This window comes from Notechis scutatus, chromosome 5 (assembly GCF_049901735.1).
Source record: "Notechis scutatus isolate UNSWTSFEM ecotype Mainland chromosome 5, rNotScu1.2, whole genome shotgun sequence".
Lineage (NCBI taxonomy): Eukaryota > Metazoa > Chordata > Lepidosauria > Squamata > Elapidae > Notechis > Notechis scutatus.
The window spans coordinates 18,848,054-18,867,189 of record NC_142013.1 but is presented as its reverse complement, the minus strand read 5'-3'; the positions used below and the strand labels follow the sequence as shown (position 1 = coordinate 18,867,189).

General features: G+C 40.3%; 1 protein-coding gene across 1 annotated transcript in view; it reads right to left on the bottom strand.

Annotated features, from left to right (window-relative positions):
- The window catches only part of DDX10 (DEAD-box helicase 10), a 159,786-nt gene extending 142,620 nt beyond the window's left edge, over nt 1-17,166 (bottom strand). Inside the window, exons 1-8 of the mRNA XM_026685339.2 lie at nt 16,919-17,166; nt 10,311-10,371; nt 10,080-10,210; nt 7,464-7,622; nt 7,154-7,274; nt 6,192-6,381; nt 3,540-3,666; nt 1,639-1,801 (exon numbers count right to left, since the gene is read on the bottom strand). Coding sequence (XP_026541124.1) covers nt 1,639-1,801; nt 3,540-3,666; nt 6,192-6,381; nt 7,154-7,274; nt 7,464-7,622; nt 10,080-10,210; nt 10,311-10,371; nt 16,919-17,098 — 1,132 coding nt within the window. The 5' untranslated portion in view covers nt 17,099-17,166. The remainder of the gene's footprint in view (nt 1-1,638; nt 1,802-3,539; nt 3,667-6,191; nt 6,382-7,153; nt 7,275-7,463; nt 7,623-10,079; nt 10,211-10,310; nt 10,372-16,918) is intronic.
- Nucleotides 17,167-19,136: the final 1,970 nt, after the last annotated feature.

Here is a 19,136-nt window from a genome sequence, read left to right as displayed (position 1 = left end):
GAAGTGCTGAACCAGAGAAGGAAAATTTAATTGAAGATTCCCTTATCAATACTTGATCTCTAGCCCCAGATATCAAAGGCATTGTACATATCTTATTTGAATGCCAATTATTTGCCCCAGCCAGGGCCAGTATTTAGAATCTTTATTTGACTAAAGTGCCTATTAGAATCTCAACAAGAGGGTGTCAATAAATATAGAGCCACCCAGCAGAATTACCAAGTTTATAATTAAAGCTATTCATCCGAGAGCCCATTACATAGAACAGATTGAGGTCACATGCACAGTAAAGGTGATGCACTTATCTGCATTTTCTTTGTTCCATACTTTATATTTTATGCCTACTTTATCCTTCTGTTCAGTTTACACTCTGTTGTCTCTTGATATGATCAATAAACTAATTAACTATACTTAATAGTTGTCACTAGGTAATTCTGATCATCCTGACCAGAGATTATAGAAACTGAAGTCCATTGTCACATGGGGATGCAAGATTGGAATAATCAACAAATGCAAATACTAAACCTATAGAAATGTGGACAAGGTGCTATTTGAATTAGGGAACATATGGTTCTGTTCTTTCCTAGTTCCTCGTCTTCCTCCTCTCGCTTAGCTGGCCTGCTGGATTCTCACCTGGATCTTAATTTAGCTGGGAATTAAACTAATCTCATTCCTGAGCTACAGCAGGACTTGAAGCAATAAGGGCATGACTGTGGAAGAAGCAGCAGGAGGGGACACAAGCAATGACAAGATAAAGACTAGCATCTCAGGTCTGCTGCTGGAGAACATGACAGGATGGGGTCCTTCAGGCATTTAGCTTGGCTGCCTGTTTCTGCAACCTCAAAGAGCCATTTGGACCCGTTTTCCACAGAAAACAAAATACCGGGATCTCTCTCTTTCTCTCAGTATCTTTCTCTCTCTCTCTCTCTCTCTCTCTCTCTCTCTCTCTCTTTCTCATCTCTCTCTTTCCTCTCTCTCTCATCTCTCTCTCTCTCTCACTCTCTCATCTCTCTCAGCCAGGCCAGCCAGTTTTGGGGCGGAGAGGAAGTTGCATGTCTCCCAGTTGCGCAGCACCAAAAAGGAAGAAACGCCTGCGAGACCCAGCAAGAGATGAAACTTCGCTCCCACTCTGGAATATGGAGGCAAATCTCCATCCCCCGTCCTTCCCTTCTCAGGCAAAGAGTGAGTGGGAGGGGTAGGTGAGGGCTGGGGCCAGCCAGTGGTGGATTCAGCTGACCGGAAGCCACAGCAGGGAGAAGAGATGCCAACAACCATTGTTTCAGGCTGCCTGTGCTGCTACCCCCAGCCCCCTCTCCCTTGCCGCAACAGCCCCATTACCTCATTCCATCCACCGAGGGCTGTGCTACTCCTTGCAGCTTGCACCTCCTGCAAAGTTGCAAGTTGCACATGCCTCCCTCTATGGTGATTTCCAGCCCCACCACAAGCTGCCTGGACAGTCCCATAATCCAGAGCTCTACTCACAGGACTGGCCCATTGCTCATCCCGGAGCAGCTGCTCCACCCGGGTGCATCACAGACCATCAAAATTTTCCCACGGACCACCAGTGGCCCATGGACCACCAGTTGGGGACCCCTAAATTAGACAACTCCCCTGGATGTGAAGGAATGCACAACTATTTACCTAGCCCACGAGCTGCAAGATCCGTAGCGAAAAGAACTGCAGATTTCTTACGCAAAAAATCTTGGTAAACTTCCATTCTTTTCATCTGCTGCTGTTTGCCATGAAGAGCCAGTATAGGGAGTCCCGGTCGAAGGCGACAAAATACTCTAAACAAATACTGAACCTAGAAACCAATCATAATTTTAATACTAAATTCTATGAGCAAGACCAGTTGACGGTACGTATCTATTATATTGTAGGCCAGCACTGCCTAACCAGCCTTGGCTGAGGTAGATAAGCTAAACAGGATCAAAGCTGGTTTAACAATACCATGGAAGAAAAAACCCAGGGCGGTGGGCTAGATTGGGATGTTAAAAGATATCCCAAAAGACATATAATTGAATGCTTAGGAAGAAGCAGCTTTCTCTAGTCTTTAGTACTAGTTTAAAACAGATGGAAGAGCCACTTCTGTTACCTCAGCTAGCTAGACATAGGGATACAAAGGTTTGCAAATGGAAAAGGCCAGAGATCTGCAAAATGGGAAAAAAAATCAGAGGAAAGGCATGCTAAGTTGTCATGTCTCCCGGGGGAAAAAGAGAAAAATATCCTTTCCTTCTAGAACTTTCATATCATCTTTATCATGCAGCAATTTTCACAAAATTACCATGGGAGTTAAAACCAAATCACTACGTTTCCTAAAAGCGAATGCTATGGAAAACCCAGGAGCGTGATTAGAATTTACAATTCTGAAATCTCATGAAGTCTCATTTAATTCAGCTAATCTATCTGTTTCTGCCCCTGAACATACCTTCTTTCATCAATTTCACAGCAACTTGCACGGGAATCAATTGCCAGGCCTTTTGTAACCATAATCTTTTCAGATACTGACAGATTTATAGCTACACCCAACAGAGTTGTTGTTTTAAATTTCGTGATATCTCAAAAAAGGATCTCACGACAATTTAGATGGGAGTTATTTCCAAAATAATAACCTTTTTAAAAATAAACCCCACCCTTTGATCTAAAGGCATGTCATTTTTAAGTGAAGTGCTTATTTAAAACTACACTTACAAGGCACCTAATCAGGAAAAACATCTTCCTTTCCTCTCATAGAATAAAATGCTTGGATGATAATGTTTACTATGATGTGTTTGGTCCACTTATAAATAAAGCATGCATTTCATTGAATACAATACAAAGATATCTGAAGAAGTCCAGTTGGAGTATTTGCCTCTACCTTCATTCGAAATTTCTCTTTGCTTGGATACTTAACTGCTAACGTCTATAAAGCTGTTTTGATAAATAATGTGACTAGGTTATAGTCCTGACAGTGCTCTTCAGCCTCAGGATTCAGCAGCAAAACAATGTATGTGCTTTTATCTGCTTTGCCTGTTTTACAATATTCTAACTTTCTGATTACACATGTTCTTGGACTTACAACCACAATTGAGCCCAAAACTTCTGTTGCTAAGAGAGACAGCTGTTAAGTGAGCTTTGCCCCATTTGGTGATCTTTCTTGCCACAGTTGTTAAGTGAATCACTGCATTTGTTAAGTTAGTAACATGGTTGTTAACTGAATCTGGCTTTCTCACTGACTTTGCTTGTCAGAAGGTCGCAAAAGGTGATCACATAACCCCGGACATAAGTATGAGTCAGTTGCCAACCGTCTGAATTTTGATCACATGACCATGGAAATGCCTCAATGATCATAAGTGTGAAAAATATCATAAGTCGCTTTTTTCAGTGCCCATTGATAACTTTGAACAGTCAGTAAACGAACTGTTGTAAGTCGAGGATTACTTTTACCGTAGAATAGATAATTTATGATACAACACCCTGCACGATTCTTATCCATTTGATTTTTATAAATTATAATTAACACTCTTCTTTATAAATTGTAGGATATGGGATTATAACAATACCTCTTTGCAGCTTGCAAAAAATACAATACTCTTCTTATTCAGGTGACTCCTCAGAAAAGAGTACAACATATTGACTTTCTGGTACAGTTCACAAACAATGTAGTTCTGTTCCAAGGTTGCTGGAGTACTAAAAGTACCAGAAAAGGATAAATAGACAACAGATAAAAACATCATGGGAGGGGAAGAAAAGCAATGAAAAACAAACAATATATGTAAACGTGTCTCAAAGTATTATTTAAGTAAAACCAGATCCACAATTTTATCCAAGCAAGGAGGCATCCTTTATTTTTTTACGGCATTTGCAAGAGATGACCATATTCTCAAAATGAATAACTAGGGCCAAGGTAAAATATCAAAGTCACTTTGTTTAGTTACATTTGCCATTTCAGTGTAATTGAAATTACATATACCATATTTTTTGCCCCATAAGATGCACTTTTTCCCCCCAAAAAAGTGGGTGGAAATGTTTGTGCATCTTTTGGAGCGAATACTGCATCATAGACTGGGCCATGGTGACAGGCAGCAGCGGCGAACAGTGGCAGCGATCCCTGCCACCTGGATCAGCTGATCGGCGGTATTCCAGGAGACCTATCTAACCACCTATCAGCTACTCGGCAGCAAAGGTTCCAGTGTTCCCTGGCGGAGGCAGCAATTTTTTTTCTTGATTTCCTCCTCTAAACCTAGGTGTGACTTATGGTCAGATGCGTCTCATAGTGCGAAAAGTATGGCAGTCCTTCGAATCACTGATGCCAGGTTTTTTTCAGTAACCACTTCTCCCTACTAACATCAAGGAGAGTCATGCTGCAAATCCTGCCTAGTACATACTCCATCCAGCAGAAGCCAGATGGTGTACCTTTTCTGCTGTGATTTCCACTTTGAAACATCATCTCCCCTGAGATAAAGTTAGCCCCATCATTGTTAGCCTTAAAACATGGTTCTTTCATCAACCTTGGAGATCCCACGTGGAGCTTGCAAGGCGGCACTATCTTGTTTCTTTTATATTTATGTTTGAGCTAGGGGTTAGCTAATTAGGGGTTTTTAATTATTACATTTGCATGCCACCCTGAGATGAGCAACTATATTAATTTGCTAAAAAAATAAATACAATATAGACATTCAGACTCTCAACCACTTTTCTCCAGCTATGCATTGCCATATTAATCCTAGATTGTGTTCCTGTTCTTCTGGAGGCATATCTGGAATCTTAAAAGGCATTTTGTCAGAACTACTCCAAATTAATTCTATGGAGATCATGGGTGAAACGGGGACTGTGAATTCTCAAGATGGTTGTTATAGTTGATACAATTAATCAAAAACACTGCCCAGAAGTTGTTTCCTGTTCATTTAGTTTTGCTTCTTCTTATTCTCCATAACATGCAGTTCCAATTTCACGCAAAACCACTGAATTAGCCCTATCTTCCATATAAAGTGTGTAGGTCAATAACAATTTTGCAACTGGGAATCCAGGCCAAGATGATGCCTGAGACTGGAAGGAAAATCATGCGAACAGAAAAGTCAGGGAATTTCTTTTCCACCTCAAGGAGGACTTCCACCTCAAGTTCTGAGGTGTTTATTTGAACTCCAGGTAATCCTTGCTTAACAACAATTGGGACCAGCAACTTGGTTGCTTAGCACCAGTTGCTAAGTGAAAAAAAATCACATGATCAATGATAGGTTCATGACCTTACTTTCCTATGACTTAATGATTTTGCTTCTCTATTAGCTCTGCTTGTCACAAAGAGGTTACAAAGGATCCAAATAATGATCAGCTGACTGTGGCATACTGTGATGGCTGTAAATGCAAGGATTGGTTGCAAAGCTTTTTTTTTTTTTAACCCACACCATTATAACTTCAAATGAAGCAGCTGGTAAGGTATTATAGATCTCAACTTTACAGTTTTCACTAGGTTTCGGCTTCAAAATGAAAAAGAACCTGGAGCCCCCCAAAAAGGGAATAAGTGGCAATTGCTGTTCCTCTAATCCAGGCGAAGTTAAGAGCAGGGAAGCGAAAATATAACTTGTTCATCCCAGAAATCAGTCCCTATTGCAGGACAAGCCATAAGGTCAGCGTTCACAGGACCTATGGAACTTGAAAAAGCTTGCAAAATTTGCTTGAGTTGTAATCCTAAAAATACATGCATGGAACCCTGTTGTCTGCCACTTTTTAATTCAACTACTGGAAGCTATCTAGTAACTGGGCATCAGTTATAGACCAAGTTGTCTGATCACCCCAGACCTTTGAGAAATAAAGGCTTAAGATCAAATCAAAAATTTCTTGGGCAGCTCCCAACAGTCGCACTGTTAGTCGGTCTTGTCTCTTTTAAATCAACTATTTTATACACTTACTTTAGCTTGCAGCTCTCTGCCTCAAGGTCCAAACATTATACATTGCAGTGATTTCTTGTACATGCGGTTCTTTAAATGATAACCAAGCATTGAAACAAGGAATTCTACAGACACCCAATGATTAATCCAAATTAAATTTTCTTTTCCTAGATGTGCCTACTCCAATTTATTGGCTTGCTTTATTCTAAGCCCAAGACTGGAAACTCTCAGACCATACCAGGCCACAACCAAGTTCAGAATAGAGAAAAACAATACAGTACCCAAAACACACATATTTCTTTGCAGACTAATAAACTGAACTCGAACCTGAACTTTGCTTTTTCATGCACCCAGATGTATTCTGGATCCTTCAAGCTCAACCGAGCAAGGTCTTTCACAGATTTGGTCTGTGTAGCTGAGAAAAGCAAGGTCTGCCGTTTTTTAGGAAGATTCTCTATAATTGCATTCATGGTATCGGCGAAGCCCATGTCCAGAATTCTATCAGCTTCATCAAGGACTGGAATGAGAACAGCAAATTGGGGGAAATCAGACTTAGAACAATTTTATTGGACAGATCATATTGGCACAAACTAGTGAAAACCGATTCTGAAAGTTCCCGCAGTTTTCACCTGATTAAAAAGTAAAAGTTCCTGCTTTCCCCAAACAATTAGTCACATTGTCCAATCAAGGTGCTGGCTGGTTGCCTGGTTACTGTGCTCCTCCTCTCTCCAGCCACCTGTTGGAATGTCCTTGGTTCCCACAGGAAACTATTTTGTTTTGGCTACAAACCTCCCATCTAACTATGTTCCCCTTCCCTATCCCTTCTTCACATTGTGGCAACCCTGAAGCCTCCAAAATAGCCCCAGACAGGTTCGCTTCAGAGTTAACAGTAGTTAACACTACATATCACCCAAATGTGCTGATGTGGTTGTAGACATCTAATATGTCCTATCCCATATGGACATAACACCACACTCTTATGCATATCTATTGCTATTCTTAACTCCATGCAACCTCCTGCACAATTCTTTTAATTTTAAAACATTAAGACATTTAGGGGTCTCGTACAGGAAGTTTGAACAAGTACAGTATATCCCTTTCTTCCATTTGAAGGAATATCCTCTGCATGCTGTGAATTGCCCAGAACAACATTTATGCATCAGTTCCATAAGAAGTTTAAGGTTAGAAGGCAGCAGCGTTCCTATTAAGGTTTCAAGCAAAGCTCTGAATCAGAATTCACACTGAACAGAGCCAGAATCAGAGGATCCCAGCAAATATTTTATACTTACTCAGCACTTGAAGATTAGAGGCATGGAAATACGAGGTTTCATCCATATGTTGTAAAAGACGACCAGGTGTACAAATGAGGATATTCATATTATGGATTTTGTCTGATTCTTGTTTCAAGTCCTGAAAAAGCAGGTTGGTTGAGAATTTAGGATGGCTCATCTGAAATCATTCTGCAGAATTTTTGTTCTGATCTGGGGAGGGCAGGTTCATGTATACCCTTAGCACACATCTAAACCTACTGTGCCAACAAATATCACTCAAATATTCTAACTGCCCCCCAAACAATAATTGCTTAAAAGAAGAGCCTACCTTTCCGCCAATGATCAGACCTGCAGAAAATTCATGATTCTTCCCCACTTTACGCAGGACTTCAAATGTCTGGTAAGCCAATTCTCTGGTAGGAGATATTATCAAAACACCCAGTTCATCCATGGCAGTCCACTGTTGTCGGTATAAAATTTCTAGAGCCTGAAGAGTTAAAAAAGCACTAGTTAGAAAGTCCATCACACGCTCTCCTGGAGTACGTTTTCAATATTAATCTGAACCAGTTACAACGTTCCCTTCTAAGGCAAACCTTTGAAGCAATGACTCCCTTCAAGCATCTCTGCGCAGAAACTCTCCTTCCCAAGCAACAGGGCTTCTGATTTCTAAACAGCCCTGCAGCCACATCACTTTGCTGGAGCAAAGGGGCCTCAGCACATGGACTATGCATCCATAGATATCGATTTCCAGTGAAGAGATGTTCAAGACATGCTTCTTGTGCACTGAAACACTCATCAAATGAAATGGCATAGCTCCTGCAGCTTGACAAGGCAGAACGTATCAATCTGCCCAGTGCAATCTCTTGTTGAAGGAAAATACACCTGCCTGACCATTTATTGTATTTGTTTGTTTAGCAAATTTATGTGGGCTCACAAAACCCTCACAAAGAACTACTCCAGGCAGCATAAAATAATTAGTTTTAAAAAAATTGACTTATGACTAAATTTGGGTTATAAGTCATTGCCGTTTGAGTCACCATGTGACCGGATCGTATTTTACGACCGTTTTTATGGCGCACATTAAGCAAGTCACTGCCGTTAAGCAAATGATGCAGCTCTTAAACAAATCACATGATCATCAGTCCAAATCCATCTTATCCAATGGGCATCTTTTTTTTGCTGAAAAACAGCAAAAGTCATGTGCTAGGTAGATGCTGCAACTACTCATAAATGCAAGCTGGTTGCCAAGCACAAGAATTGTGATCACGTGACCAAGGGGGTAGAGCAGCAGTCATTACTTCGAGGATGCGTCCTACATAATTTTTTTCAAGCTCACTGTAACTTCAACGGTCATTAAGTGACCAGTCATAAATCAAGGACTACCTATACATAAGAACAGTCATGGTTGAAATATATAAAATAGTATCAGACAGTAAATGTTAACCTCAATATTTCACTAGTCCCCTTGGGCACCCTGATGACAAAGTCAGCTCTTACATAATTTCTGAGACATTAACAGGAATGGATCTACCCTGACTTTGGGCACCATGGTTAAGGCTCATCTCCTGGGACTGAGAATAGTTCCCTAGTAGACCAAACTCACAGCATGTCTACAACATCTCCCCTCTACATGATATGATGGGATGGGCAGTCCCTCAGATATGCCAGTTCCGTGCAATTATATAGGCTTTAAAGGCTGAAACCAGCGTCTTGATTTGGTCCTGGAAACAAATTGGCAGCCAATGAAGCTTGTGGAGCAGAGGTGTAACATGTGTTGTTTTAGAAACAAGCAAAACTTTCCATACCACTGTTTTCTGCAGCAGCTGAAGGGTCTGAAATTTTTCAAGGGTAAGCCCATGTTGGAGTGCATTGCTGTAGTCCAATCAGGAGATTTTTAGGGAGATTCTGGTCACTACTACACTGTATTGCATTATCACTACACTAATCTAGGAAGGTCTAAGCTGTTTTATAATTCCCACTAAATGTCCAGCGCTAAGCTTATCAAACAAACACGACAACATATCATTTTATAATCTTGATGCTTTAATATTAGTAAAAATAAAGATGAAAGTTCCCCTGCTAGCCGTTCCCGACTCTAGGGGGTGATGCTAATCTCCGTTTCAAAGCCGAAGAGCCAGCGCTGTCCAAAGACGTTTCCATGGTCATGTGGTCGGCATGACTAAACACCAAAGGCTCACGAAACGCTGTTACCTTCCCACCAAAGGTGGTCCCTATTTTTCTACTTGCATTTTTACATGCTTTTGAACTGCTAGGTTGGCAGAAGCTGGGATAAGTAACGGGAGCTCACTCTGTTACGTGGCGCTAGGGATTCGAACCATCAAACTGCCGACCTTTCTGATCAACAAGCTCAGTATCTTAGCCACTGAGCCACCACGTCCCTATTTTTAATATTTAATTTAATATTAATTATTTAATTATTATTATTTAGCCTTTATTCCTTCTGAAGTCAGTAAAATGTAAAGTGTTGCAGGGTAGTATATATGCTTAAATGCTATTGGTATTGTTATTTGAGTAAGGGTTTCTGTTAGAACAACCTTCCCCAACTCTGTAGGTAGGCTGGATTATAATTTCCATAACTGTGTTGCCTGTCCTACCTCAGAACCACAGATCCCACAGTTAACAAGGTCTGGAATAGCTGAATAATTAATTCTTACTTGCCAGAGCCTTCCTTATCCTAGGCCATGGGTGCCAAACTCGTGATCACGTTGCTGTCACGTGACGTTTTTCCCCTTTGCAGAGCTGGGATGGGCGTGGCCTGTGCGTGACACATGGGCCACCAATTTGACACCCACGGGCCACCAATTTGACACCCCTGTCCTAGGCAAGACAATGAATCCTTCAGTGACTCCTAACACATCCATTAATACAAATAAGATACGTATTAGCTTATATGATGACATACAACAAGTATTTCCTTACTTACAGGTACAATAAAAGCCAAAGTTTTGCCTGATCCTGTCTTCGCAGCTCCCAGAACATCTTTACCCTGCAATGCCAAACCTATGGTCTGCTTCTGTATTTCAGTCACCATGCGATATTGAGCTTCCTGTAAACCTGATGATACACAGAAGACAAAGAATCCGTTTCAGAATGCAACAAACAAAACAGTAATTCAATTTGAGAACACTTTTATCCTTAAGGATTCCATCCCTACCTTTCAGAGTTTTCCTGGATATTGGGAAATCAGAAAATCTTGTCACTTCATTTGTATTTATCTGTATTGGGGAAAAAATAAAACAGATCATTAAGTTTTAAAACACTAAAGAACCTGACCCTTTCTGCAAACTAGCATTATTTATAAGTATCCCATTGCAAAAGTGAATATTTTATTCACTTTTCTCTCAGGTTTGTTCTGTAGCATTAATACATTTTTTTTTTTACTGCTTCTGATGAAGTTTCAACAATAATTTGTGTGTGCCTCTCCTGTGCCACTATGATTAATATTCAATATTGGTATAATTTCATTAAACAGATTTATAACACGTGTATTATTCAAAAGCATATGTCTCAATAGAAGCCCCATAGGACTTTCTTCCAAATAAATCTCTAAAAGATTACAGCCATCTCCACATACTTACAGTGTGAAAGTTTTCCATACAAATAGTCCTTGACATACAACCATTCATTTAGTGACTGTTTCAAGTTACAATGGCATTGAAAAAAGTGACTTATGACCATTTACACTTACAACCACTTACAACCATTGCAGCATCCTCATGGTCATGTGAGTAAAATTTGGACACTTGCTAACTGGTTCATATTTATGATGATTGCAGTGTCCCAGGGTCATGGGATTTATTTTTATTTATTTTATTTTATTTGTTTTTTCAACTGCTTACAAGATAATAGGTATAAGTAAAAACTTAGTTATGAATACATGGATACATATAAGAAAAATAAAAGAAACAATAGGACAGGGACGGTAGGCACGTTGGCGCGCTTATGCACACCCCCTACAGACCTCTTAGGAAAGGGGTGAGGTGAATAGTAGACAGTCTAAAGTTAAAGTTTTTGGGGTTTGGGGAAGAAACCACAGAGTCAGGTAGAGTATTCCAGACATTGACCACTCTGTTGCTGAAGTCTTATTTCCCGCAATCAAGTTTCGTGCAGTTAACCTTGAGTTTGTATCTATTGTGTGCTCTTGTGTTGTTGTGGTTGAAGCTGAAGTATTCATTGACAGGTAGGACATTGCAATGTATGATTTTATATACTATACTTAGATCGGACCAAAGTTTTCTAGGTCTAGAATTTCGAGTCTGGTGGCATAAGGTACTCTGCAATGAGTAGAGCAGGGGAGAACTCTAAATATTTCTGGACTTTCTCAACTGTGCTAATATCAGATATGTAATGTGGGTTCCAGACTGATGAGCTGTATTCGAGTATTGGTCTAGCAAATGTTTTGTATGCTCTAGTTAGTAGTGTAATATTACCAGAGAAAAAGCTATGTAAGATTAAGTTAACAACTCTTAATGCCTTTTTGGCTATGTAGTTACAGTGGGCTCTAGCACTCAGATCATTAGAGATGAGTACTCCAAGATACTTGACAGAGTTTGGATCATCAACAAGGTCTTGACTATTCAGCCTGTATTTTATTTTCTGATTTTTTTTGCCAATATGTTAAGACAGTGCATTTATTTGTTGAGATTTGAAGTTACCATTTGTTTGACCGTTCTGATACAAAGTCAAGGTCTTTTTGAAGGGTAGCAGAATTATCTGTGGTGTTGAATAGCTTTACATCATCAGTGAAGAGAACGCAGTTGCTCTTAATATGATCACAGAGATCGTTTATGTAGAATATGAAGAGAGTTGGTCCTAGAACACTGCCTTGGGGGACACCACTGTTAACGGGTACAGAATTTGATAGGATGCTCCCAATTTTGACCATTTGTTGTCTGTTTATCACCTTCTGCAACCTTCTGACAAGCAAAATCAATGGGGAAGCCAGATTCACTTAACAACTGTGTTACTAACTTAACAACTGCAGTGATTCACTTAACAACTATGGCAAGAAAGGTCCTAAAATGGGGCTCAATTGTGGTCATAACTCAAGGACTACCTGTAAATAGAGGAATTAGTAGAATCTTTTATTTCCACTAGGATTCTGAGGCAACTAGAAAAATCAAGAACATAATATTTATTTATTTTTTAAATCACATTTTTTAGTCCAAACAGCAAGCTCCTATTATTTCTATTTGCCATACATTTCCCTCAACATGGTGGTGCATTTAAGGTGCTGGCTGGCACTGCAAAAGCTCAGATTCTAGTCTACCTTCAGCCATAAGAGCTCACTGGATGATTCTGGACCATTCCATCTTCAGTCCAGCCTACCTTACAGAGCTGTTAGGTCTGCCTTCATTCAAAACTCAAGAAAGAAAACTTCACTGGATTAGAGAAGAGGTACTTTTACTAAGTTTGAAATGATAGCAGTGAAAGCAAGGCAAGATCTGAATCAAAACATGCAAAAGTTACACACTGAAAGTCACTCCAAATCCCTCCCCACAGGGTCCAGCACTAAGAGTCAATCAATGTCCAGAATGATGTTATGGGAAAGCTTCTCTACAGGTATTTCTTGCATCTGGAGTCTCAAGACAATTGGCCTCGATGAAGTATAAACAACTCAATTCAGCATAATTCGTGAATGCAAACCTCCCTTCCAGTTCTCATGGGACTACTATACACCAGCTTGCTTCCCCAACCCAAATGTCCATGCCCCCCTCCCCGTTTCTATGGCAGCCGAGAACAAGCAAACGTCAGAAAACCATGCTAGAGATCCAGCAGGGGAAAGTAGAAGGAAGGTCTATGTGAGGTCCACTGGACTCCTGAATTAAAAGCAGGACATAAATCTAACAAACAAATAACCAGGCTATATTCCAACAATGATTTTATTTTTTAAAAAGGCAGTGAGCATCTCAGGAGATGTTTGGTTAATCCTTGCTTCACCAGCACTTTAATGAAAAGAAGACTTGAAGGTGATGCACTGATGATGTTACCTAGTTTGGGTAATGAAACATCTTCAGGAAAACAATAAAGCATAGAAAACACCAAGGACCCCTCACTTCAACTCTGAGCTACAAATATTCTCCCTTATTGATCTGGTCAGACCAGCAGAAAGAAAAAGAAAAAAAGAGAAATGTCAACAAGCAGGGGTAGAAAATCACTGACTGTCCACATGGCTTGGAAAGAGAGATAAGAATTGATGGCCAAAGACAACTGGAGCATATTCAAAAAGCAGTGTGAACTGCCATCACACCCACTGATCCTTATTTTTGGACCGATTTTGTTTGCTTGGCTGGACAAGAATGACTGAATGAAAAACAGCCTTGCCTAATCCTATTGAGAAGAAGTCCTCTATTGAGAACTTGTCCTCAGGCCGTATGCGACTCTTGGACTCATTTCAAAGTCTCCATGCCAAGGACCAGCTGGGTCCCTCTGACAACAGCACTCAGCAGCATGTTGATTTACAGTTACTACCAAAGCAGCCGGGCCCTATTCCACGCACCAGGGGGCGCCTGGTCAAATTTGGCCTCGGGTAAGCCAACCAAGGAGAGAGAGCGCGGGGCGGGTCTCCCCGGAGGCCCCGGGCCGCGGGGGCGCGCCCGCCCCCGGTTCCCCCCGCACTGCCACCCGGACCACCCATTTTTATCATCACCAAAACAGTTATCTGTTACAGAAAGCAGAACAAGGTGGGTAAGAAAGAGGAGAATGGACATCCCCACCCACTGCTTAGCATCAGCGCCAACAGAGAAGCTGTTGCTATACTGTAATGCTGGAAAATCTAAGTTGAACTTCTGACAGCCCCAGTAATTTTTCTCCCATTTCTAAAGCCCTCCTTTTCCCATTAGGTGCAACCCACTCAGTCAATGTGCAGCTCTCCAAAATGAGATGCAAGAGCATGATTGTACTTATGAACAAGAAAGCAATGCCATTTTCACATAGTTCAAGCTATTTTGCCCAAATAAGAATCTAATGTCCAATACTTGTTTGCCTAACTACAGAGACAAAAACTGATTACAGGTGGGCTATGCTTAGAATCTGTAATAAAAACAAATATATATCCTCACAGCATATTTACCTAAACATTTCCACTTCAGATTTAATATACATATAAATTAAGATTCATTGTTATAGGCTTATCAGCTTAAAGCATTTTTCTGCTGATTCAAACTTTCATCATTGGTACACAGCAGAGCCCTCAAAATGCTAGTTAGATAACAGATTTAATTTTGAAGGTGCTTAAAATAAGTTTCGCCTTCAAAGAGAGGGTCTGAAGAAAAAAATAATTTATTAACATTAAACAAATATGAAATCATGTTCCTCTTGTCCATAGGATTCAAGTAGTGATGCTTTTGGCAAGTGTTAAAAGTTACCTGGAATTTTAGGCTTTATTATTACCTTTTAAGTAAAGGTGATATCAATAGTTTAGCATGGCATCCACGTCTCCTTTTGAAGTTCAGGAAACAATGTCTTCCTTTTGGAAAAGCCATTTCTTTTTTTTCCTTGCAAAAACTGGTCATTTCATAAATTAAATAATAAGGCCGTGTTTTGGAGTCTTTGAGTTTTTCAAGTGATTAAGAAACAAGTCAGATGGGAAAGGAGAAGATGCAATAAGGGTGTCTGTCTTTTCTCATATCTCAGCAATGCTTTTATTATTGCTTTCTGACACATTACATATAATGAATGTATCACTTTTTCTGTATCCAATATAAAGACTTGAAACACACACACACAAATACTTTTTCCACTTTTCCTGAAGTACTTGTGGTTCATACTGTTAGTGTAATTTCCCCAAATTCAGACACCAGGAGATTTTGTTTTCAGTTCCACACCAACTTGGGTAGTTGAGTTTTAAAGGAAACAAGAGAAAACTCCTGAGAATACCATGAAGAGCCAAGAAAATAAACAAGTGGATCATTAAACAAGTCAACTTACACTTCTTACTCAAGGCACAAATGACCAGGCACAATTTGTCCTACTTCAGAAGCATTATTTGAAGACCTAGTTCTCTGGAGAAAAATCTAATGCTGGAAGGAAAGAGAAGGGGACAACTAAAAGCAAAGTGGATGGACTCAGTTACCATTGTGATGAGTGCACCATTGGAAGACCTGGAAAAATAGGTTCGGGACAGATCACCGTGAAGAAAAATCTGTGGTCGCTAGGAATCAAAAACAACTTGGTGACACATAATCCATCAAACAATAGTTTAATAGATATGACTCCCAAAATCCGAGTGAGAAAATATTTCATAAGTGATGAAAAATATTTCCAGTGAGAGACATCTAGCACAGGATCCAGCAAACTTAGTTCCTATCATGCAAACATAAGAGGCAGAGAAAAATCATGAGCTTTAGTATATTGGATGAATCCAACCAACACAATTTTTTTCCCCCCACAACCACAACCTGTGAAGTTTATTAGAGTTGAATCCCTTATGTGGATGGATAGTTGGGAATTCTCTCCTCCTTATTGTCTCCACAACCAATACTGATGTGGTTCTCTCACACAATCGTTAAGCTTTTCCCCAACCTGGAATATCTAAATTACTGACACATAGTAATATGTAAGAGATACACAGTATAAGAGAGAGGCACCCCGTGTATGCTCTAAGTAGTATATAAAATCATACATTGCAATGTCCTACCGGTCAATGAATACTTCAGTTTCAACCATAACAATACAAGAGCACACAATAGATACAAACTCAAGGTAAACTGCACCAAACTTGATTGCAGGAAATATGACTTCAGCAACAGAGTGGTCAATGTCTAGAATACTCTACCTGACCTCTTCCCCAAACCCCAAAAACTTTAACCTTAGACTTTCTACTATTGACCTCACCCCTTTCCTAAGAGGTCTGTAGTGGGCGTGCATAAGTGCACCAACGTGCCTACCGTCCCTGTCCTATTGTTTCTTTTATTTTTCTTGTATGTATTCATTTCATGTATTCATAACTATGTTTATCGTTATACTTATTATCTTGTAAGCAGTTGACAAATCAAATAAATAAATAAATAAACTTTATGACTTGTGGACTGCAACTCCCAGAATTCCTTGAAGTCCACAAGTCATAAAGTTGCGAAGGTTGGAGACCCCCTACTCTAGGACACCCTTTTTTTAAAAAAAAATACTGAATCTTTTAGTTCTAAAATGGATCTGGGAGACAAAAGCAATCCAAGGACAAGGCAATCTCTGCCAACCAGGCACAGGCAGTGGGACAAAGCGGATTGCTGGAAGTTAAAACCCACCCCTCTCCTAGAAAAATGAAATATTTTAGGATATACTAAAAAGGCAGAATATTTTCCCTAAAAGAGAAGTAGAAACTCAGAGAGGCAGAAACTCAGTCCCACTCCCCACCTTTGTTAATGGGCCATTAAGTCCTGGGCCAGTCTATTCTACATAACAAAGTTCTACCTCCTTAGAGCCATTGAATTGCTCTTCATTGCATCACCCTCCAAGTTTCAACCAAACTTAGCACACAACCTACAAAGCTAGCTATGATTTCTGATAGCAACCGATCAGGATACTCTTCCTGTGCCCCCGGGAAGTTCAAAGCCCAGAGAGAACATAAAACCCAGGCACTCTCAGCATCTCTTCCCTTTTTCTGCCCAGGAACCCATCCTGTTCATCAATAAACCACCTTTCCAAGCAATGTCTTTTTACCCACTTGGAACTGAACACAGCAGGATATTTCTTCCAACAGGATCCTGGTTTTGCGGCTGGGACAAGCGGCCCCGAGAGGGCTTACTACCCCGCATCTCTTCTCACCTCCGAGTAGCGCCTTTCCAAGGCGGCGATCGACTCCCTCTCCACTTGCCACTCCGGTTTCTTTTGCTTGCGCTGTTCCCGCTGCTTGTCTTTGCGTTTGGCGTACCTCTTCTTCCAGCGGTCGAAGCTGCGCACCGGGTCGGCGCCCGATCCCGACGCGACGCTCCGATTCTTTTCCATCCCCTTCTCGGTGAGATTGAGGACCGGAACACGCTGCCAAAGGAAAGAAGGCGACGCCAAAGGAGCCCGGCGCATAGAGATGACATCACGGACAAAGTTCCTCCCTCTTTGAAGAAGGCGGAAGGAATCCCTCTCAGTTCCTGCTGTGAGCTGGATGATGAGCGTTTAGCCGACGGGATGGCTGCTGGATGCTGTCCCGTTGGCTTCGCGCCTTGCCTTTGTTATATTATCAAGAATAATGTTTGTTTCAGGTTCTTACTATTGGATTGTGTTGCACCAGAGCCATATAGGATCGGATTATTGTGCTCGTTGTTGTGTTGCATCTGCCTGTTGTACATGCTGTCTTGCAATACTTGTTCAGTGTTTGCGAGACTTTTTGCTTCATTGCCCAACTGAAACTTTTTTTTATTAAAACACTTTAAAAGTACTTTAAAAGTCCCTGTTCAGAAATGGGTTTGTGTGTGATTATTCGAAGAACTTTTTTATCCAAATTTGGATAATTTACCCAGGTTTGGGAAGCTCTGCATTGGTGCACTATTTTATGCTTCATTGTAGAGGGAATATAAAATACAGATAATCCTTGACTTAAACAATTATTTGTTTAGCAATCATTTGAAGTTATAACAGTACTGAACCTCACACTTATGGGACCATTGTAATATCCCCATAGAGGATTAGTAATCGGCATGTTATTTATGATGGTTGTGGTGTTCTGGGGTCACGCAACCGTCACAGGCAACTTCCAACAAGCAAAGCCATAGTTATTATTATTACCTTTATTGTCAGAGTACAACATGTGTACAAAAACCAAGGACTATGATATAGCAACCTGAAATCAGACCAGGACTCAGAAAAGTATTTAAAGGCCAGTACTCCCCCAGACAGGCATAATCCAAAGCACACTGAAGATGTCTCCTCCAATAGGGACAAAACATTTGCAACCAAATCACCAAGCCCGGAGCTTAAAACAACATAAGCAAAGTCAATGCAGGAAGCTGGATTCGCTTAATGACTATGTGATTCACTTAACAACTAGACAGATTTGCTTAACAATGGCAGTAAAGACAGGCATAACTCATTTAACAAATGTCTTGCTTAGCAATGAATATTCTGGTCTCAATTGTGGTTCTAAGTTGAAGACTACCTATATATAATTTGAAGCACGGCTACCTTCTACAAGCTCTGCAGGCAGAAAAGTTAAGGGCTGGACCTGGATAACATTTGAATGGGAGGCCACCAGAAATAGAACGGAAAAATTAAATCATCACATTAATGTCAAACCACGTCCATATTATTACCAAGAAAACTTAATTGATGTGCCCATGTTATCAGCTGAGTTTTGCTCCAGGTAACCTTTAGCTCTTTATTGTTCACAACCAAAATGAAATATGGAAAGAAATAATATAAATGTGGCTACAGGCATTTCCAACTTTGTTACATGCTAATAACAAAGCACAGTATAAATTTGGAATGAAACAGTAATTGGTACCAGTAACGAGGAATTGTGCAACTATTATGTCATAACCTGTTTTGGAAAAATGAAGTCATTTCTTGGCTTTAGGAGTCAGTTTCAGCTGAATTCCCAGTGGGTGAATATCATGTAGACCACACCATGAAATCAATTCCATGGGATATCTATATTTTAATAGGCTATAATATAATCTTGCAAATCTAATTGTGCTGTATTCCTTCTTATAGTTCAATGAATTAGGAAGATATCTGAGCCACTGCCACATGTTACCTGGCTACTCTGTATTTAACAAATGTTTTAGTCCCTTTTGAGTTTTTCGACCTCAGCAATTTTAAGATTTTAGGAGTTGAAATCCATATATTGTAGGGTTGCTGAGGTTGAGGAACACTGGTTTAGGCAATGAAGCTTACATATCTGCATCAAGTCTTTCTTTCTTACTCTCTATATACATAAATTTAGCAAACTTGAAATGTGTGCACTTCAACTCCCAGAATTCCCTAGCCAAGGTACAGTGAAAGGGCAATGATGCCAACTGTTTAGAGTTGCCTATCACCAAGGTTAGGACTT